This window comes from Staurois parvus, unplaced genomic scaffold (genome assembly GCF_062004578.1).
Source record: "Staurois parvus isolate SC_StPar_1 unplaced genomic scaffold, SC_StPar_1.0 ptg000368l, whole genome shotgun sequence".
NCBI lineage: Eukaryota > Metazoa > Chordata > Amphibia > Anura > Ranidae > Staurois > Staurois parvus.
The window spans coordinates 826,671-848,359 of NW_028318164.1; the positions used below are offsets into that span (position 1 = coordinate 826,671).

The following is a 21,689-nucleotide window of genomic DNA, read 5'->3' on the forward strand; positions in this document are numbered from 1 at the left end:
GCGATAGGGGCACACTTAGGTAGTTCCAACAGGACCCAGAGGGGGACGTCGGAAGAGGCGTGCAACATAGACAGCGGGGCAATCTGGCTCGCTTGATAATACTTAGTCACATTAGGCACCCCAAGACCACCCTGAAGTCTATGGGCAAAAAGCGTACTTTTGGATACTCTGGGGTGCTTATCGGCCCAGATAAAACGCATTAACTTCGCCTGAAGCAACCTAAGAAAATGAGGGGGAACCCGCACCGGGAGTGTGCGAAAATAATACAACAATTTCGGCAAGATGGTCATTTTCACCGAATTAACCCGTCCTATCCAAGACAGGTGCGGAAATTGCCAAGAATGCATAAGAGAGGATAGAGAGCTAAGCAATGGATAATAATTTGCAGCAAACAAGGAGTCATAAGTGGGGGTCAAGCGAACGCCTAAGTATGCAACTCCACCTTTTACTACAATATACACTCACCGGCCACTTTATTTGGACTACCTTGCCAGTACCGGGTTGGACCCCCTTTTGCCTTTAGAACGGCCTTCATGGCATAGACTCAACAAGGTCCACCTTGTCATTACCGGGTTGGACCCCATTTTGCCTTCAGAACAGCCTTCATGGCATAGACTCAACAAGCTCCACCTTGCCAGTATCGGGTTGGACGCCCTTTTGCCTTCAGAACGGCCTTCATGGCATAGACTCAACAAGGTCCACCTTGCCAGTACCGGGTTGGACCCCCCTTTGCCTTCAGAACTGCCTTCATGGCATAGACTTAATTAGGTCCACCTTGCCAGTACCGGGTTGGACCCCCTTTTGCCTTCAGAACGGCCTTCATGGCATAGACTCAACAAGGTCCACCTTGCCAGTACCGGGTTGGACCCCCTTTTGCCTTCAGAACGGCCTTCATGGCATAGACTCAACAAGGTCCACCTTGCCAGTACCGGGTTGGACCCCCTTTTGCCTTCAGAACGGCCTTCATGGCATAGACTCAACAAGGTCCACCTTGCCAGTAACGGGTTGGACCCCCTTTTGCCTTCAGAACGGCCTTCATGGCATAGAATCAACAAGGTCCACCTTGCCAGTACCGGGTTGGACCCCATTTTGCCTTCAGGATGGCCTTCATGGCATAGACTCAAAAAGGTCCACCTTGCCAGTACCGGGTTGGACCCCATTTTGCCTTCAGGACGGCCTTCATGGCATAGACTCAACAAGGTCCACCTTGCCGGTACTGGGTTGGACCCCCTTTTGCCTTCAGGACGGCCTTCATGGCATAGACTCAACAAGGTCCACCTTGTCATTACTGGGTTGGATCCCAATTTGCCTTCAGAATGGCCTTCATGGCATAGACTCAACAAAGTCCACCTTGCCAGTAGCGGGTTTGGACCCCCTTTTGCCTTCAAAACGGCATTGCAGGGATTTTAATCCCTTGGCGCTGGTGCCTCCCGGCCCTGTAAGGGGTTTGTGATGCCGGAAGGCGGGGCAGGGGTTTGGGTCATGTGACCGCCATTATTGGCTGTCACATGATCAGAAAGCTCCTGACCTTTCCGCGAGGCACCAGTAAATGTGCCGGGAGCGCAGAGGGCAGGGGCGGACTGACAACTCATGGGGCCCCCGGGCAATAGGGGGTCTTGGGGCCCCTGTGTCCTTGCCCAAACTCAAAAAAGCCTATGAAAAAGGTACCAGGGGCATCTCATGGGGCCCCCTACTTACCCCGGGCCCTTGGGCAGTACCTGAGTTTCCAAATGGTCAGTCCGCCCCTGGCAGAGGGTGCGCGCTCTCGGCACATCCATTCTTTATATTTGATACGCAAATATGCGGCCCCTCTGCGCCAAGGCCCAGATGCCAAGAGGCTGTATATTTCACTCGGCGTCTAGGGGTTAAAGTAAAACTCTAGGCAAAACTTTTTTGTTATCATTTTGGATAGAATAAAGGAGGGTCAGATTTTTTTTTTCACCATTTGTGTCCCATTGCTATGATTTCCCTTCACTTCCTGTCCCATAGCCAAATAGGAAGTGGGAGGAAATCCCTGCAAATTAAGGGAATCCCTTGGGGATCCCCCCAGGTCACCGGAACTAGTGTCCCCATTGGAAGATTTCACTTTTCTGGAGACAACCCAAAATTTGAGATTTTCTTTTACTTTCACTGGTAATGGCGAACAGGACAAATAAAATCTTTCTAATGGGGGGGCCACAGACAGCAATAAAAACTGACGGGGGGTCTGGTCCCTCTCCACTCCATCCAAAACTAAAAAAAAGCTTATATTTAGTTATACTTTAAATTAACCCCTCGCCCTCCTGAGGATTTACCCCCCTTAATGACCACGCCTCTTTTTGCTACTTGGCACTGCACTAATTCAACTGATAATTGCGCGGTCATGCAATGCTGCACCCAAACGAAATTTACGTCCTTTTTTTCACACAAATAGAGCTTTCTTTCAGTGGTATTTGATCACCTGCGCGCTTTTTATTTTTCACGCTATAAACAAAAAAAGGCCAAAAATTTTGAAGAAAAACACTATTTTTTATTTTCAGCTATAAAAAATATATAGTAAACTCAAAGTTGGTTATAAATTTAGGCCAAAATGTATTCTGCTCCATGTTTTTGGTAAAAAAAAATCCCAATAAGTGTATATTGATTGCTTTGTGTGGAAGTTATAGCTTCTACAAACTATGATATAAATACTGCAATTTACGCCATTTTTTTGCTATACAGCGCTGCGCTAGTTTAACGGACAATTGCGCGGTCATGCAATATGGTACATAAATGAAATTTACATCCTTTTTTCACACAAATTGAGCTTTCTTTTGGTGGTATTTGATCGCCTGTGCGGTTTTTATTTTTTGTGCTATAAAAAAAAGGCTGACAATTTTGAGGAAAATAAACAATATTTTGGACTTTTTGCTATAAAACATGTCCAGTAAAAAAAATTTAAAAATCAAATTTAGTCATAAATTTCTGCCAAAATGCATTCTGCGACATGTCTTTGCTAAAAAAAAAACCCAATACGTGTAAATTAATTGGTTTACGTGAAAGTTATAGCGTTTACAAATGGAGGGAAAGATACTGGGATTTTTAGTTTTTTTTTATACTAATAATGGCGGCGATCAGCGAATTATGGCGGCGATCAGCGACTTATGGCAGTGACCAGCGACTTATGGCGGGACTGCAGGGGACATTCTGACATTGGGGGGGAACTGACTTGGGGTCACGGACATCTCCAGTGACACCAATACAGTGATCAGTGCAAAAAAAAAAACACTGACACTGTACTAATGGCACTGGGGAGGAAGGGGTTAACTTTATTATTCAGGGAAAGGGTTAACTGGGTGAGGGGAGTGTTCTACTAGGGGGCGGGGTGTGTACTGCAGGGAACACCGCTGATTGGGAGAGAGAAACTCTTCTGTCCCGATCAGCATGTCAGGAGCTGTCAGGGAACTGACAGAAAGCACAGCTACTGCAGCTGTGCTCTCTGTCAGCGATTGCCGCCGATCGCCGGGACATAGCCGGTAACAACCGGCTGTGACCCGGCGACTGACATCCGCGGCTGTGATGGACGGGACAGGTAGGGCGGCGGAGCGCCTCGCGCGCCCCCTATCTGTTTAACATTTTAAAACGTGCTTTTGCCCAGTCATGCCACCCTGCCGCCATATTTATACAGTGGCTGGGCGGCATGTGGTTAAAACATGGCTCGTGTAGAAATTGTATATGTTACATTATTGTTTGCTATATTTGTCCATGAAAGTGGATTTACCCTCGCCCTCCAGAGGATTTACCCCCCCCTCTATTTTTTACGATACAGCGCTGCATTACTTTAACTGACAATTGCGCAGTCATGCAACCCAAATGAAATGTACATAATTTTTTTCCCACAAACAGAGCTTTCTTTTGGTGGTATTTGATCACCTCTGCGGTTTTTCATTTTTTTTGTGCTATAAACAAAAAAAACTGACAATTTAAAAAAAACCAAACCAAAATTTTTGACTTTTTTTATAAAACATATCCAAAAAAAATTTAAAAAAATAAAATGTCTTCATAAATTTAGGCCACAATGTATGTCTTTGCTAAAAAAAAAATCCCAATACATGTAAATTCATTGCTTTACCTGAAAGTTATAGCGTCTACAAATGGCGGTACAGATACTGGAATTTTTATTTTTTTATACTAGTAATGCGATCAGCGACTTATGGCCATTTTTTGCATTACAGTGCTGCATTACTTTAACTGCCAATTGCGCGGTCATGCAACGCTGCACCCAAATGCAATTTACATCCATTTTTTTCCCACAAATAGAGCTTTCTTTTGGTGGTATTTGATCGCCTGTGCGGTTTTCTTTTTTTGCGCCATAAAAAAAAAAGACTGACAATTTTGAGAAAATAAAATATTTTTGACTTTTTGCTATTAAACGTGTCCAGTAAAAAAATTTAAATAATCAAATTTCGGCATAAATTTTGGCCAAAATGTATTCTGCTCCGTGTCTTTGCTAAAAAAAAAATCCAAATAAGTGTAAATTAAATGGTTTACGTGAAAGTTATAGAGTTTACAAATGGCGGTATAGATACTGGGATTTTTATTTTTTTTACACTAGTAATGGCGGCGATCAGCGACTTATAGCGGGACTGCGGCGGCCATTCTGACACTGGGGTGGAACTGGCTAACTGCCACTGACATCCCCAGTGACACCAATACAGTGATCGGTGCTAATAAAAAGCACTGACACTGTACTAATGGCACCGGGCAGGAAGAGGTTAACTTTTGGGCGATCAAAGGGTTAACTGTGTGCTTTTACTAGGGAGACATGCTGTGCAGAGAGATACAAAGCAGCATGTCCTTGCTGGCAGGAGAGAGACCTGTATTGTTTACACACAAGTCTCTCCTCCTGTCAGCTTTGCATGGTGATCGCCGGGTGCCGGCAGGGAATCTCCGGCTGGGACCCGGTGATTGACACGCGCGCTCCCTACCCGGAAATGCAAATCACGTACCGGGGGCGGACTGACAACTCATGGGGCCCCCGGACAATAGGGGATCATGGGGCCCCTGTGTCCTTGTCCAAACTCAAAAAAGCCTATGAAAAAGGTACCAGGGGCATCTCATGGGGCCCCCTACTGACCCCGGGCATTCGGGCAGTGCCCGAGTTTGCAAATGGTCAGTCTGCCCCTGGTGTGCGTGTTCCACTTTAAGCACACTGCTTTGTATGGCTTTGATATGCAGAACCATACAAAGCAGTGTGCAGGATCTGACAGGGGAGAGATCTGGAGATACTCGGTGGTAACCGGCTAGGACTTGGTGATTGGCAGCCTAGGCCGTGAATGGTGGCGGGGGTAGGGCCCCCTACCCGGAATTGCATAATCACATATATATACACGTGATTTTGCACACCCGTTCCACCCAGTAGCAGTATTTCTGATGTAGGGCGGAGTGGAACCTGTTAAATAAGATGGAATAAAACTGATAAATGACAATACTTTTTTTTCTAGTCATCTCTTCTCTATGTTCTCACCAGTTGTAAATACAACTTTCTTAGTAACCAGTCTGGTTTCAATAATAGTGAACTGCGGCAATTCCAAAGCAGACACCCCAGTCACGGCCACTTCTTCACCCCCCTGCCAGAAGAATTCAATGTCGTCCGTTGTGTAACCATCTGCAGAAAAAGAAACAAAGAAACAAGATTCAGCACGCCTAAAAGCTTTACATGGAAACTTTGTTTCAAATATTTGTGAAATAGTTCCCATACAGGGTAACAAGGCAAGTATGTAGTGCAACGTGCAATGTTTGTTACAGTGACAGCTAGCAGCAGTAAGGTTCTGATTGGTCCCCCTATATGTAGGAATGTAGCCACCCTCCATGGTCCCCCTGTATGTAGGAATGTAGCCACCCTCCATGGTCCCCCTGTATGTAGGAATGTAGCCACCCTCCATGGTCCCCCTGTATGTACGAATGTAGCACCCTCCATGGTCCCCCTGTATGTACGAATGTAGCACCCTCCATGGTCCCCCTGTATGTACGAATGTAGCCACCCTTCATGGTTCCTCTATATGTAGGAATGTAGCCACCCTCCATGGTCCCCCTGTATGTAGGAATGTAGCCATCCTCCATGGTTCCTCTGTATGTAGGAATGTAGCCACCCACCACTATCCCCCGGTATATAAGAATGTAGCCACCCTCCATGGTCCCCCTGTATGTAGGAATGTAGCCACCCTCAAAGGTCCCACTATATGTAGGAATGTAGCCATGCTACATGGTCCCACTGAATGTAGAAATGTAGTCACTCTCCAATGTCCCACATTATGTAGGAATGTAGCCACCCTCCATTGTCCCCCTGTATGTAGCCACCCTCCATTGTCCCCCTGTATGTAGCCACCCTCCATTGTCCCCCTGTATGTAGCCACCCTCCATTGTCCCCCTGTATGTAGCCACCCTCCATTGTCCCCCTGTATGTAGCCATCCTCCATTGTCCCCCTGTATGTAGCCACCCTCCATTGTCCCCCTGTATGTAGCCATCCTCCATTGTCCCCCTGTATGTAGCCACCCTCCATTGTCCCCCTGTATGTAGCCATCCTCCATTGTCCCCCTGTATGTAGCCACCCTCCATTGTCCTCCTGTATGTAGCCACCCTCCTTGGTCCCCCTGTATGTAAGAATGTAGCCACCCTCCTTGGTCCCCCTGTATGTAAGAATGTAGCCACCCTTCATGGTCCCCCTGTATGTAGCCATCCTCCTTGGTCCCCCTGTATGTAAGAATGTAGCCACCCTTCATGGTCCCCCTGTATGTAGCCACCCTTCATGGTCCCCCTGTATGTAGGAATATAGCCACCCTCCTTGGTCCCCCTGTATGTAAGAATGTAGCCACCCTTCATGGTCCCCCTGTATGTAGCCATCCTCCTTGGTCCCCCTGTATGTAAGAATGTAGCCACCCTTCATGGTCCCCCTGTATGTAGGAATGTAGCCACCCTCCATGGTCCTATTGTGTGTAGGAATGTAGCCACCCTCAAAGGTCCCACTGTATGTAGGAATGTAGCCATGCTACATGGTCCCACTGAATGTAGAAATGTAGTCACTCTCCAATGTCCCACATTATGTAGGAATGTAGCCACCCTCCATTGTCCCCCTGTATGTAGCCACCCTCCATTGTCCCCCTGTATGTAGCCACCCTCCATTGTCCCCCTGTATGTAGCCACCCTCCATTGTCCCCCTGTATGTAGCCACCCTCCTTGGTCCTACTGTATATGTATGGATTATTTTTGGAGAATAACATTTTCAGTTTACTAGGCACATTCATCTATTTGTTCCATTGACTGCTGTCTACGAGACAGAAAGTAATGGGAAATACATCATTGTAAAGCTGTCACCAGAAAGAAATGGAAGGATAAATGATCTGTTGGGGACACCCATTTTAGTGACAAATTTCTTGTAATTTGGAGACTTCCTATAAATTCCTCCCAATCACAGCCTGCTTCTGGCACACACCCCCTCCCAATCACAGCCTGCCTTTTGAGCACACCTCCTCCCAATCACAGCCTGCCACCGGCACACACCCCCTCCCAATCACAGTCTGTGTCTGGCACACCCCCCCTCCCAATCACAGTCTGCCTCTGGCACACACCCCCTCCCAATCACAGCCTGCCACTGGCACACACCCCCTCCCAATCACAGTCTGCCTTTGGCACACGCCCCCTCCCAATCACAGTCTGCCTCTGGTACACACCCCCTCCCAATCACAGCCTGCCACTGGCACACACCCCCTCCCAATCACAGCCTGTCACTGGCACACACCTCCTCCCAATCACAGCCTGCTTCTGGCACACACTCCCTCCCAATCACAGTCTGCGTCTGGCACACGCCCCCTCCCAATCACAGCCTGCCTCCAGCACACACCCCCTCCCAATCACAGTCTGCCTTTGGCACACGCTCCCTCCCAATCACAGCCTGCTTCTGGCACACACCCCCTCCCAATCACAGCCTGCGTCTGGCACACACCCCCTCCCAATCACAGCCTGCGTCTGGCACACACCCCCTCCCAATCACAGCCTGCGTCTGGCACACACCCCCTCCCAATCACAGCCTGCGTCTGGCACACACCCCCTCCCAATCAAAGCCTGCTTCTGGCACACACTCCCTCCCAATCACAGCCTGCTTCTGGCACACACCCCCTCCCAATCACAGCCTGCTATTGGCACACACCCCCTCCCAATCACAGCCTGCTTCTGGCACACCCCCCCCTCCCAATCACAGCCTGCTATTGGCACACACCCCCTCCCAATCACAGCCTGCTTCTGGCACACACCCCCTCCCAATCACAGCCTGCTATTGGCACACACCCCCTCCCAATCACAGCCTGCGTCTGGCACACACCCCCTTCCAATCACAGCCTGCGTCTGGCACACACCCCTCCCTATCACAGCCTGCCTCAGGCTGAACAGACTGTGGAATATAGGCACATGGTGTGCCTGCACAGTGTCCTGTAACCCCGCCCCCCTACTATCAGGAAGAAGGGATGCCTGGTCACATGCCAGAACATTTTAACCTTGTAAATGATGTAAGAACGATCAATTCTGAAACTAAGCAAACCCGGTTATGGCAGCGGCATAGTTATAACTGTAATAGAAGGTGTCCGTAACATTGTACGTTCACAGCTCCTTTATATGTCATCCTCCATGACAACACTCACAGCTTTCTATCTCCAGGGTGCAGTTCTGCTGGTCCAGGGGATATCTGCGGAGATCCATCATACAGGCAGCTGTTGTTGTAATTCTGTGAACAAAGTACAAGTTAGTTCATCAAGTTCAAGTTCTTTGAATTACGGAGGCTCAGCATCACATGCGGCCCTTACCTAGGGCGGTCTGCACACAAATACAGTCCTCTTACACATCTCACTTACAGTATATGTAAACCCACTAAAATCTAATACAAACAGGCTGATGTTAGTTCAAAAAGTATTTCAATATTTTTTAAATTCGCAGCTTCGATTCATTTAATGACTGGTGATCCTGCCACAAAGGTCCTAGTTTAGGCGCTTCCTGTTATAGATAGTGGTGAAATCTGTGCTTGGGATCTCTGACTACCAAAGCTGCTGCATCTACAGTATATCAGCATGATATGTCGGCAATCAAACATCACAACTGCAACGCTCGCAGGGCCGTCTTAACGCACAGGCAAACTGGGCACTGCCTAGGGGCCCCAGATGTATAGGGGGCCCCTGCAGTCCCCAGCCTCAGAGTGCTTCCTCTTCATTGACACCACCCCCCATTGACTTCTCTATCACATCCAACAACGCTACCATCAAACCCGCCCCGCAGGCCAGAGTACTTGGTGTCATTCTGGACCAACCTATCCTTCCAGCCCCAAGTCCAATCTTTAACAAACTCGTGCAGACTCCACCTCCGCAACATGCAGACTCCACCTCCGCAACATGCCGACTCCACCTCCGCAACATGCAGACTCCACCTCCACAACATGCAGACTCCACCTCCGCAACATGCAGACTCCACCTCCGCAACATCGCCAAAATCCGCACGTTCCTAACCCCAGAAACCACTAAACAGCTCATCCACTCCCTCATCATATCACGACTCGACTACTGCAACTCCCTCCTCACTGGCCTGCCTCGCCGCTGGGTATCCCCGCTTCAGTCGATCCTGATTACGGCTGCCAGACTCATTCACCTTTTCAACCGCTCCATCTCTGCCACCCCCCTCTGCCAATCCCTCCACTGGCCTCCACTCAGTGTCCTCCATCCCTCTCTGCCAATCCCTCCACTGGCCTCCACTCAGTGTCCTCCATCCCTCTCTGCCAATCCCTCCACTGGCCTCCAATCAGTGTCCTCCACCCCCCTCTGCCAATCCCTCCACTGGCCTCAATTCAGTGTCCTCCACCCCTCTCTGCCAATCCCTCCACTGGCCTCCAATCAGTGTCCTCCACCCCTCTTTGCCAATCCCTCCACTGGCCTCCATTCAGTGTCCTCCACCCCCCTCTGCCAATCCCTCCACTGGCCTCCACTCAGTGTCCTCCATCCCTCTCTGCCAATCCCTCCACTGGCCTCCAATCAGTGTCCTCCACCCCTCTCTGCCAATCCCTCCACTGGCCTCCACTCAGTGTCCTCCACCCCCCTCTGCCAATCCCTCCACTGGCCTCCACTCAGTGTCCTCCACCCCTCTCTGCCAATCCCTCCACTGGCCTCCACTCAGTGTCCTCCACCCCCCTCTGCCAATCCCTCCACTGGCTTCCGATTGCGCAACGGATCAAATTCAAAATCCTAACACTGACGTACAAAGCTGTCCACCATACTGCCCCGAACTACATCACTGACCTAATATCCAAATACCACCCAACACGCACACTCCGCTCCTCACAAGACCTCCTTCTCTCTAGTTCCCTGGTCTCCTCCTCCCATGCCCGCCTCCAGGACTTCTCCAGGGTGTCACCCATCCTCTGGAACTCCCTGCCCCAACCCATCAGATTATCACCTACTCTCCTCTCCTTTAGGCGCACCCTGAAAACCCATCTCTTCAGGGAAGCCTACCCCACCCCCTGCTAACCTGCCGACCTCCTCCACTCTTCCTACCACTCCATCCCCCACAGTTATCCCCTCCTGTGCCACCATCCCCTCCCTTCTAGATTGTAAGCTCCAAAGAGCAGGGCCCTCAATCCCCTCATGTTTTGCATTGTATTGTTATTGTTCTGTCACATGTTCTGTCCCCCTTTGTAATGTACAGCGCTGAGCGAACTATCGGCGCTTTATAAATACTGTATAATAATAATAATAATTCATCTCCAGTGCAGCTAAGGCTGCAGAGAAATGGATTGGGAGATCCATGTCACCGCTCCCTTTCTCTGTCCCAAAAGTGAGACATCAGGGGTCTGTTTAGACCCCTTATATCTCAAAAAAGACAGCGTTGTGAAAAAAAATTTACAAAATTGTAAACAAATGTTAAAAAATTGTTTAAAAACATTTTTTAAATGTAACATTTTTTTTTTAATTTTGTAAAAATTAAAAATGAATACAGGGGAAAAGATGTTTAGTGTATACGGGGGGGGGGGGGGGGGCAGTGTGTGTGTAGGGGGTGGGAGAGTGTTTACAGGAAGTTAATTTAACTTGGTATAACTCCCTGGTTGTGTTTATTTGTCATTTTTAATCAGACTAAAAAGTCAAGCTCAACATGTACCTTCATTTAGCCACACCCACTTTTTGCACGTACATGCATCATGCCCATCTCAGGTCACCATCTTCCTGGTAAGGGCCCCAGTGCATTACTTTGCCCAGAGGCCTATCCAGGGGCGGACTGACAATTCATGGGGCAATAGGGGATCATGGGGCCCCTGTGTCCTTGCCCAACCTCAAAAAAAGCCTATGAAAAAGGTACCAGGGGCATCTCATGGGGGCCCCTACTGACCCCGGGCCCTCGGGCAGTGCCCAAGTTTCCAAATGGTCAGTCCGCCCCTGCCAACGGCCTTAAGCAAATCACATATTCTGTGCAAAAATGGTACATAAAAATCAATCAATCAATCAATCAATCAATCAATAATTATAAATTTATAGAATATGCAATAAGACTTCCTGTTATAGGGTGACAACGCTCTGCTCCTTTCGCCCAACTGCACTCCTGCGTTGTCACAGGCTTCCAATAGAGACTACAAAAGGCTAGTTTGCTGGATACAGTATAGAATATGTACACAGTATATAGCTATAGTTATATATAAAATCCAGCCTGACCAAGTATACATTCACATCCCCCAAACGGATAACCACAATACTCAGTGTCTACCAATACGACTTCCTGTTATAGGGTGACAACGCTCTGCTCCTTTCGCCCAACTGTACTCCTGCGTTGTCACAGGCTTCCAATAGAGACTACAAAAGGCCAATTAAACACACCTTATCCAGGGTTGTCACCATCTAGATAACCCCTCCCCCTCCTTCCCCTCCTGACAGTTCCTATGCTGAGCGTGTAGGCAGGAAGTGGCGGCAAAGAGGCAGCAGAAAATCAGCAGCGCGGAAGAAGTATTTTATTTTTTTAAAATGGCAGTTCTTTATAATACACGATGCTTTAGCAAAGTCATGTTATTCAGGTTGGGTCTATAAATACAGCATTTTATTTTTTCGGATGTTGTGTATATATAGCATCACAAATGTCATTTTTTTTTAATACCGCTGCAGGCTGGTAGAATCCAAGCCGTGGTTTTTTTTTTTTTTTTCTTTTTTTTTCCTTTTTTTTCTTTTTTTATATATTTCTGTCTACAATAAGAATAATCAGTTTCATTTCAAGTGGAGTTGGTTTCTATGGAAACAAGAAGAAAGAGGATCAGGGAGGGGAAACATATAAATGGGAGGCGGTGGGTGGGGGGGGGGGGTAAATGTATGAGGGGTGACGCAGGAAAAAGATAAGCAATGAAACGGAGGTAATGAGGAACAGCAAGGAAATTTCAGAGACGTTTGTATCGCCCCGATTCCCGCGTATCGCTCTTGTTACCATGTACTGTGCTCGCTAAATATATCCCTGCACTGAATATGGGGGGGGGGAGGAGAGAGAAAAGGGGGGGGGGTGTTACTATACATAGATATTGCATGTACTCACATGTATGAGGATACAAATAAAACGCACGGTTGGAAATGCTGCTGTTAATACATCACAAAAAGGGAATCATTCCCCGGAGAGACTCTACATACACATTGGACTGTAACAAAGCGAACAACAAAATGGGAAAAAAAGATACATTGTAACCACTTGAGCCCCCCGGCTCTTTTCCTCTCTAAATTCCCTGAGCGGTTTCTTTTCTTTTCTTTTTTTTTTTGGTAATGTCTCGGTTTTGCACATTATACCTTTTATTGTTTGTAGTCTCCCCCAACATATTATACATCTCTTTTTCTTTTTTTTAACTAGCAAATCTGGATACACGGGGCAGGAAAATGGAGGGACGCAGTTCCAGCAACTCCTGCACTGAATGGATGTAATGGCAAGGGGTGCTGGGGGGTATAATGATGCTTGCTGCTAGGGGATCTACTGTTGCTGGAGGTAGAAGGATCTATTGTTGGGGGGATGTTGTTGCTGGGGAGGTCTATTGTTGCTGACGGGGGGTATTCTGTTTCTGGGAGGGGTCTTAAGTTGCTGGGGGGGTCAAGTGTTGCTGGGAAGGGATCTACTCTTGAGGAAGGGGTCAACTGTTGCTGGCTGCTGAAGGTTCTATTTATGCTGGCTGGTGGGAGATCTATTGTTGCTGGGCAGATCTTTTGTTCTGGGGTGGATCCAGGGGCGGGGTCAGTAGGAGGCCCAATGAGATGCCTCTGGTACCTTTTTCATAGGCTTTTTTTCAGTTTGGGCAAGGACACAGGGGCCCCATGATCCCCTATTGCCCAGGGGCCCCATGAGTTGTCAGTCCGCCCCTGGGTGGATCTATTGTTACTGGGGGTCTATTGTTCCTGGGGGAGGTCTATTGTTGATGGGGTGGATCTATTGTTACTAGGGGTCTGTTGTTCCTGGGTGGGTCTTTTGCTCCTGGGGTTCTAGTGTTCCTGGGGAATCTATTATTGCTGGAGGTCTATTGTTCCTGGGGGGGTCCATGTTGGGGTTGTAATGTTCCTTGGGAATCTATTATTGCTGGAGGTCTATTGTTCCTGGGGGGGTCTATTGTTGGGGTTCTAGTGTTCCTGGGGAATCTATTATTGCTGGAGGTCTATTGTTCCTGGGGGGGTCTATTGTTGGAGTTCTAGTGTTCCTGGGAAATATATTATTACTGGAGGTCTATTGTTCCTGGGGGGTCTATTGTTGGTGGGATTCTAGTGTTCCTGGGGAATCTATTATTGCTGGAGGTCTATTGTTCCTGGGGAACCTATTATTGCTGGAGGTCTATTGCTCCTGGGGGGGTCTATTGTTGGTGGGATTCTAGTGTTCCTGGGGAATCTATTATTGCTGGAGGTCTATTGCTCCTGGGGGGTCTATTGTTGTTGGGGCTCTAGTGCTCCTAGGGAACCTATTATTGCTGGAAGTCTATTGTTCCTGGGGGGGTCTATTGTTGCTGGCTACAGTGCATCTATTTTAGGCTAGGTTCACACCTATGCAGTTTGTGTTTGACTTGTTTCTGCATCGCCTTTTGCAAAACACTGCAGAAAACACTTGGGTGTGAACCTGTTTTACTGCTTTTTTTGTGATCATCAACATATTCCATACACATTACTTAGCACCACAAACTGATACTTGGTTCTGTATTCTCTAAAAGGGCGGTACTGGGAGGTGGGCAGGGGGTGGAACCGAGGGACGGTGCTCAGAGGTGGATAGGGGGTGGAACCGAGGGACAGTGCTCAGAGGTGGGTAGGGGGTGGAACCGAGGGACGGTGCTCAGAGGTGGGTAGGGGGTGGAACCAAGGGACAGTGCTCAGAGGTGGGTAGGGGGTGGAACCGAGGGATAGTGCTCAGAGGTGGGTAGGGGGTGGAACCAAGGGACAGTGCTCAGAGGTGGGCAGGGGGTGGAACCGAGGGACGGTGCTCAGAGGTGGGTAGGGGGTGGAACCAAGGGACAGTGCTCAGAGGTGGGTAGGGGGTGGAACCGAGGGATAGTGCTCAGAGGTGGGTAGGGGGTGGAACCGAGGGACAGTGCTCAGAGGTGGGTAGGGGGTGGAACCAAGTGACAGTGCTCAGAGGTGGGTAGGGGGTGGAACCAAGGGACAGTGCTCAGAGGTGGGTAGGGGGTGGAACCGAGGGATAGTGCTCAGAGGTGGGTAGGGGGTGGAACCGAGGGATAGTGCTCAGAGGTGGGTAGGGGGTGGAACCAAGGGACAGTGCTCAGAGGTGGGTAGGGGGTGGAACCGAGGGACAGTGCTCAGAGGTGGGTAGGGGGTGGAACCAAGTGACAGTGCTCAGAGGTGGGTAGGGGGTGGAACCGAGGGATAGTGCTCAGAGGTGGGTAGGGGGTGGAACCGAGGGACAGTGCTCAGAGGTGGGTAGGGGGTGGAACCAAGTGACAGTGCTCAGAGGTGGGTAGGGGGTGGAACCGAGGGACAGTGCTCAGAGGTGGGTAGGGGGTGGAACCGAGGGATAGTGCTCAGAGGTGGGTAGGGGGTGGAACCGAGGGACAGTGCTCAGAGGTGGGTAGGGGGTGGAACCAAGTGACAGTGCTCGGAGGTGGGTAGGGGGTGGAACCAAGGGACAGTGCTCAGAGGTGGGTAGGGGGTGGATCCAAGTGAAAGTGCTCGGAGGTGGGTAGGGGGTGGAACCAAGGGACAGTGCTGGGAGGTGGGTAAGGGGTGGAACCAAGGCACAGTGCTGGGGGGTGGGTAGGGGGTGGAACCAAGGGACAGTGCTCAGAGGTGGGTAAGGGGTGGAACCAAGGGACAGTGCTGGGAGGTGGGTAAGGGGTGGAACCAAGGCACAGTGCTGGGGGGTGGGTAGGGGGTGGAACCAAGGGACAGTGCTCAGAGGTGGGTAAGGGGTGGAACCAAGGGACAGTGCTGGGAGGTGGGTAAGGGGTGGAACCAAGGCACAGTGCTGGGGGGTGGGTAAGGGGTGGAACCAAGGCACAGTGCTGGGGGGTGGGTAGGGGGTGGAACCAAGGCACAGTGCTGGGAGGTGGGTAGGGGGTGGAACCAAGGGACACTGCGTCCTATAGGGAAAAAAAAAGCAGTTTAAGTAAATTGACAGCAAAACATTACGATGGAGATGAAGTTGTGTTGAGGGTACAAATTAGTAGAATTAGCAGACTTTTTCACGGGTTTGTCACAAGATTTTAATGACATTACAGTCACTTGAGTAAAGATTTGATGATTGGGCTTTCAATGCAAATGTCATCCAGATCATCCAACAGCATTGCAGCCTAGGGAATAACGTGGAACTTCAGTCTGCCTCCCAGGCGGCTCTGTTCCCCCACTTGGGCGCAGCCATTATGGCACACGTGCAGATGTGTCAATGGGCTCTGCATATCCACAAAGACAGGAAGGTTTTGGAATTCACTGACAGCCGTATTTCCACATGTGCGAGAAATCCCGTGCATGTACAGATGCCCTGGGAAACGGCATGCATGCGCAGATGTGTTGCAGAGCTCACTCGGGACCTAAAGCCCTTTGCCATATCTGCGCATGCCCAGGGGGTGGGGAGACTCACATGTCATTTCCGCTTTGGCGACAAAAAGAAAACCATGTCCATTTTTAAGAGAGGGAAGGAGGAGGAGGCTGGGCAGCGCAACATTTAGGGTGAAAGCCTGCTTTAATTTTGGCAGGGAATAGTTTTGTTAATTTTTAGGACATTCAGGTGTGCCGCGAAGTGGTAGGCAACACAGAGCGGGGTCAACGCATGCTGAAGCGCAGAAGTCGCCAACTGTCTGCAGAGTCAATAGCTAAAGACCTCCAAACTTGGTGTGGTCTTCAGATGAGTCCAACAACAGTGCGTAGAGAGCTTCATGGAATGGGTTTCCATGGCCGAGCAACTGTGCATCATGTGCAGGAGCATTGTCGTGGTGGAGAATCCACTTGCCAGGCCAGAATTCTACTATGTTCCTGTAACCTTTTCAGAATTTCCAAGAAACAATATTGGTTCTATGAACTCAGAGTAATCTTAAAAACACACCAGCACGGTTTTGAACTGAGAATGAGATAGGCGTGCTTTCGCGACGCGAGGTGAATTCTTTGTTTTCCATTGCATGCTCTGGCGTTTTGTTTCTGGATCATACTGGAAGCCAGGGGCAGACTGACAACTCATGGGGCCCCCGGACAATAGGGGATCATGAGGCCCCTGTGTCCTTGCCCAAACTCAAAAAAGTCTATGAAAAAGGTACCAGGGGCATCTCATGGGGCCCCCTACTGACCCCGGGACCTCGGGCAGTGTCCGAGTTTCCAGATGGTCAGTCCGCCCCTGGGGGAACCCCACATGAATGAACTTTTCACTACTAAAACACCCCATGACTTAATAATATAACTCATGCCATATTTTAGTAACTGAGCAGTGTTTTCCCGCATGCTCAGATGCAGTAAGATAACGCCCAGTAAACTGTCCCTGTGCAAAGTTCGCAGTCAAACTTTCAGTAGATTCGAATGTTCGACCGAGAATCGAAAAGGGTGGCGTTCAGCCCATCACTAGTTCTGACTCGCCCGGGTCACACACCAGTGGGCTCAGTCTTTACAGAGTAGTAGAAGAAATAGCACGTGTGTGCGTTGCCCTATTGAAAATGAGTGACAGGAATCTGGAGTAGAGATGAGCGAATTATTCAAAAATTCGATTCGGCTGATTCGCCGAATTTGCGGGAGAAATTCGATTCGATGCGAATTTATTCGCCGCGAATTTAACTTATTTAAAGGGTTTCTAGGCTTCAGAGAGCCTTTATATTAGTGCAGAACACTGTACCTTTAATTTAAATGCCCTTGGAGTCTGCTGGGGAAGAGAAATAATACTGTCAGTCAGTATGACATGCAGATGAGTGCCGTCGATCTTAGAATCACCGCACACTTCACTCATTTGGGCAGTCACGGGGCACGACGAAGAAGAAGAAGAAGAAGAAGAATGAAAAGAAGAATGAAAAGAAGAAGAAGAATGAAAAGAAGAAGAATGAAAAGAAGAATGAAAAGAAGAAGAAGAAGAAGAATGAAAAGAAGAAGAATGAAAAGAAGAATGAGAAGAAGAATGAAAAGAAGAAGAAGAAGAATGAAAAGAAGAATGAGAAGAATGAAAAGAAGAATGAAAAGAAGAAGAAGAAGAATGAAAAGAAGAATGAGAAGAATGAAAAGAAGAACGAGAAGAATGAAAAGAAGAATGAAAAGAAGAATGAGAAGAATGAAAAGAAGAATGAAAAGAAGAAGAAGAATGAAAAGAAGAATGAAAAGAAGAATGAGAAGAATGAAAAGAAGAAGAATGAAAAGAAGAATGAAAAGAAGAAGAAGAAGAATGAAAAGAAGAAGAAGAATGAAAAGAAGAATGAAAAGAAGAAGAAGAAGAATGAAAAGAAGAAGAAGAAGAATGAAAAGAAGAATGAGAAGAAGAATGAAAAGAAGAAGAAGAAGAATGAAAAGAAGAAGAATGAAAAGAAGAATGAAAAGAAGAATGAGAAGAATGAAAAGAAGAATGAAAAGAAGAAGAAGAAGAATGAAAAGAAGAAGAAGAAGAATGAAAAGAAGAATGAAAAGAAGAAGAAGAAGAATGAAAAGAAGAAGAATGAAAAGAAGAATGAAAAGAAGAAGAAGAAGAATGAAAAGAAGAAGAAGAAGAATGAAAAGAAGAATGAAAAGAAGAAGAAGAAGAATGAAAAGAAGAAGAAGAAGAATGAAAAGAAGAATGAAAAGAAGAATGAAAAGAAGAAGACGAAGAATGAAAAGAGGAAGAAGAAGAATGAAAAGAAGAATGAAAAGAAGAAGAAGAAGAATGAAAAGAAGAATGAAAAGAAGAAGAAGAAGAATGAAAAGAAGAAGAAGAAGAAGAATGAAAAGAAGAATGAAAAGAAGAAGAATGAAAAGAAGAATGAAAAGAAGAAGAAGAATGAAAAGAAGAAGAAGAATGAAAAGAAGAATGAAAAGAAGAAGAAGAAGAATGAAAAGAAGAATGAAAAGAAGAAGAAGAAGAATGAAAAGAAGAAGAAGAAGAATGAAAAGAAGAATGAAAAGAAGAAGAAGAAGAATGAAAAGAAGAAGAAGAAGAATGAAAAGAAGAATGAAAAGAAGAAGAAGAAGAATGAAAAGAAGAAGAAGAAGAATGAATGAAAAGAAGAAGAAGAATGAAAAGAAGAAGAATGAAAAGAAGAATGAAAAGAAGAAGAAGAATGAAAAGAAGAATGAAAAGAAGAAGAAGAAGAATGAAAAGAAGAAGAAGAAGAATGAAAAGAAGAATGAAAAGAAGAAGAATGAAAAGAAGAAGAAGAAGAATGAAAAGAAGAAGAAGAATGAAAAGAAGAATGAAAAGAAGAAGAAGAAGAAGAATGAAAAGAAGAAGAAGAATGAAAAGAAGAAGTATTCCAGTACAGCAAAAAGTGTATCTGCAGAGAGCTCCGCTATTTCTGACAGTTCTCTGACAGTTCCTTCACATTTACAGCGGTTGAAACATTGTATCTATTTATTTCCGAATAAAAACATCTGTATCCTAAATGGAAACAAATAGATACAATGTTTCAACCGCTGTAAATGAACTGTCAGAACTGTCAGAAATAGCGGAGCTCTCTGCAGTGACACTTTTGCCGGCTGATCGGGAAGAATTTGATTCGTGCACCCGAAGTTGGCTAAAATTCGGATTCAATGCGAATCAAATTTTTCCCGATTGTCGAAACGAATTCCACTTCGCCAGGTTTGATTCGCTCATCTCTAATCTGGAGCAGTGGATTAACATCAAATTTTGCGTGAAAATTGGCGAATGTTCGAGTGAAACTTCATCTCTGTTTCAATAAAATTACTGTATGGTGAATATTCCATGAAGAAATGAAGTGCTTTTGAATGAAATAGGAGGTTTACGGAGGGGTGGGGAGATGTCCTTGGTGACGATGACAGTGGGCAGCCAAAAACGCAAGTGATGGGTGCAAATGTTGACTTGTACGTTCCGATGGAAGATTGTGCGAAGGATGACAGAAGAATTGAACATGAACAGGGAAATAGTGTGACAGATTCTAACGGAGGTTTTGGGAACAAGAAAGATTTCCACAAAAATGGTGCCTCACATCTTGACAGAAGATCAGAAAGAACGTCGTCTTCAAATTTCACCCGATCTTTTGAAAATGTGTTTGACGGGGTTATTAATGCAACGTTTCCAGCAGGGGCGGACTGACCATTTGGAAACTCGGGCACTGCCCGAGGGCCCGGGGTCAGTAGGGGGCCCCATGAGATGCCCCTGGTACCTTTTTCATAGGCTTTTTTGAGTTTGGGCAAGACACAGGGGCCCCATGATCCCTTATTGCCCGGGGCCCCATTAGATGTCAGTCCGCCCCTGCGCTGGACTCTATTTTACTGCTCACGGGTCTACTGCAACCATGATAAGCAGGGGCGGACTGACAACTCATGGGGCCCCCGGGCAATAGGGGATCATGGGGCCCCTGTGTCCTTGCCCAAACTCAAAAAAGCCTATGAAAAAGGTACCAGGGGCATCTCATGGGGCCTCCTACTGACACCGGGCCCTCGGACAGTGCCCGGGTTTCCAAATGGTCAGTCCGCCCCTGATGATAAGCATTATCTCCAAAGGACAACATCACGGCCTCCTCTACTCTTCCTCCATTACTAACTTGTGCCCTGTCCCCCCCACACAAGCAACAGATTTGAAGAGTGAATTTTTTCTTCCTCATCCCTACGTCCAGTTCGAATTTTTTTTTTTCAACCACGCAGTGGGGCCATGTTCCCACTGCATGGTTCGGCTGCTCATTTTTTCTGGGTGTGTGGACTAAGCTCATACTCACCGTACCCACCGATCGTACAGAAAACCATGCTCCCGAACGGTCCAGCAATGAACTGTTCCTGTCTGTGGAGCATGACATCACGAACAGCCCATTTACAAGACTGGTGGACTGCAGGGGGGGGCAGGAGCCGAAGGGACCGGTCTTGCGTAGGGAGGATCAGCAGGTCAGGTGAGTATATCTTCGGTGTCCTCTCCTCCAGAACAAAACATGCATTGACCCATGCAGTGTTGGTACGGGCCAAAAAAATGTTTTCCCAGATTTCTGCTTTCAGGTCAGAATGGAAATATGAGAAGCATAACAGTTTGCGCGCCACATTTGGCCCTACTGATAAAAAGTGGTTTTTCTTCAAAGGGTTGCAGCAACATCAGTCACTACTAGATGGGCTCAAAGAAACCCCTCGGTCAAAATATGTACAAAGTTTGTAAAAACCTGAAAATTACACCTTGTTGGACATCCCAAAACCAAACCCATGGATATTTAAATGGAGTTTGTCCAACCTTCGTGGCTACAACACCTTCCACTCTTCTGGGGAGGATTTCCACAACATTTTGGAATGTGTTTGTGAGAGTAAATGTCCATTCAGCCAAAAAAAACATTTGGGAGGTCATGTACTGATGTCGGAACAGAAGACCTGCCTCACAATTGGTGTTCCAATTAATCCCAAAAATGTTCAGTAGGGTTGAGGTCAGGGCTCTGTGAAGGACACTCTAGATCAGCAATGGGCAAACTACGGCCCGCGGGCCGTATACGGCCCGGCGGACCTTTTAATCCGGCCCGCGGATGTGGCTGTCAGGATGTGTGTAGGCGGGGCAGCGTGACGAACGTGAGGGGAGGGGAGCTAGGCTCCTCTCACAGTCCGCCCTGAAGACCGGAACGGCGCGGGAACACGGCGAGAGGAACGCGCGGAGCAAAGGTAAGTGAATTGACACAGGGGGGACTTGGCTTACTACTTGGGGGGGAATAGTACTGTGGGGGATGAATTACTATAGGGGGGATGAATTACTATAGGGGGGATGAATTACTATGGGGGATGAATTACTATATGGGGGATGAATTACTATGGGGGATGAATTACTATATGGGGGATGAATTACTATATGGGGGATGAATTACTATATGGGGGATTAATTACTATATGGGGGATGAATTACTATGGGGGATGAATTACTATATGGGGGATGAATTACTATGGGGGATGAATTACTATATGGGGGATGAATTACTATGGGGGATGAATTACTATATGGGGGATGAATTACTATGGGGGATGAATTACTATGGGGGATGAATTACTATGGGGGATGAATTACTATATGGGGGATGAATTACTATATGGGGGATGAATTACTATGGGGGATGAAT

The 21,689-nt window shown here is 47.4% G+C and overlaps 1 protein-coding gene across 1 annotated transcript in view; it reads right to left on the reverse strand.

Annotated features, from left to right (window-relative positions):
* LOC149456239 (gamma-aminobutyric acid receptor subunit beta-4-like) overlaps positions 1 to 21,689 on the reverse strand; it is a 203,387-nt gene that overhangs the window by 13,216 nt on the left and 168,482 nt on the right. Inside the window, exons 5-6 of the mRNA XM_089685295.1 lie at positions 8,653 to 8,735; positions 5,486 to 5,626 (exon numbers count right to left, since the gene is read on the reverse strand). Of these exons, the coding sequence (XP_089541421.1) occupies positions 5,486 to 5,626; positions 8,653 to 8,735 (224 nt within the window). The remainder of the gene's footprint in view (positions 1 to 5,485; positions 5,627 to 8,652; positions 8,736 to 21,689) is intronic.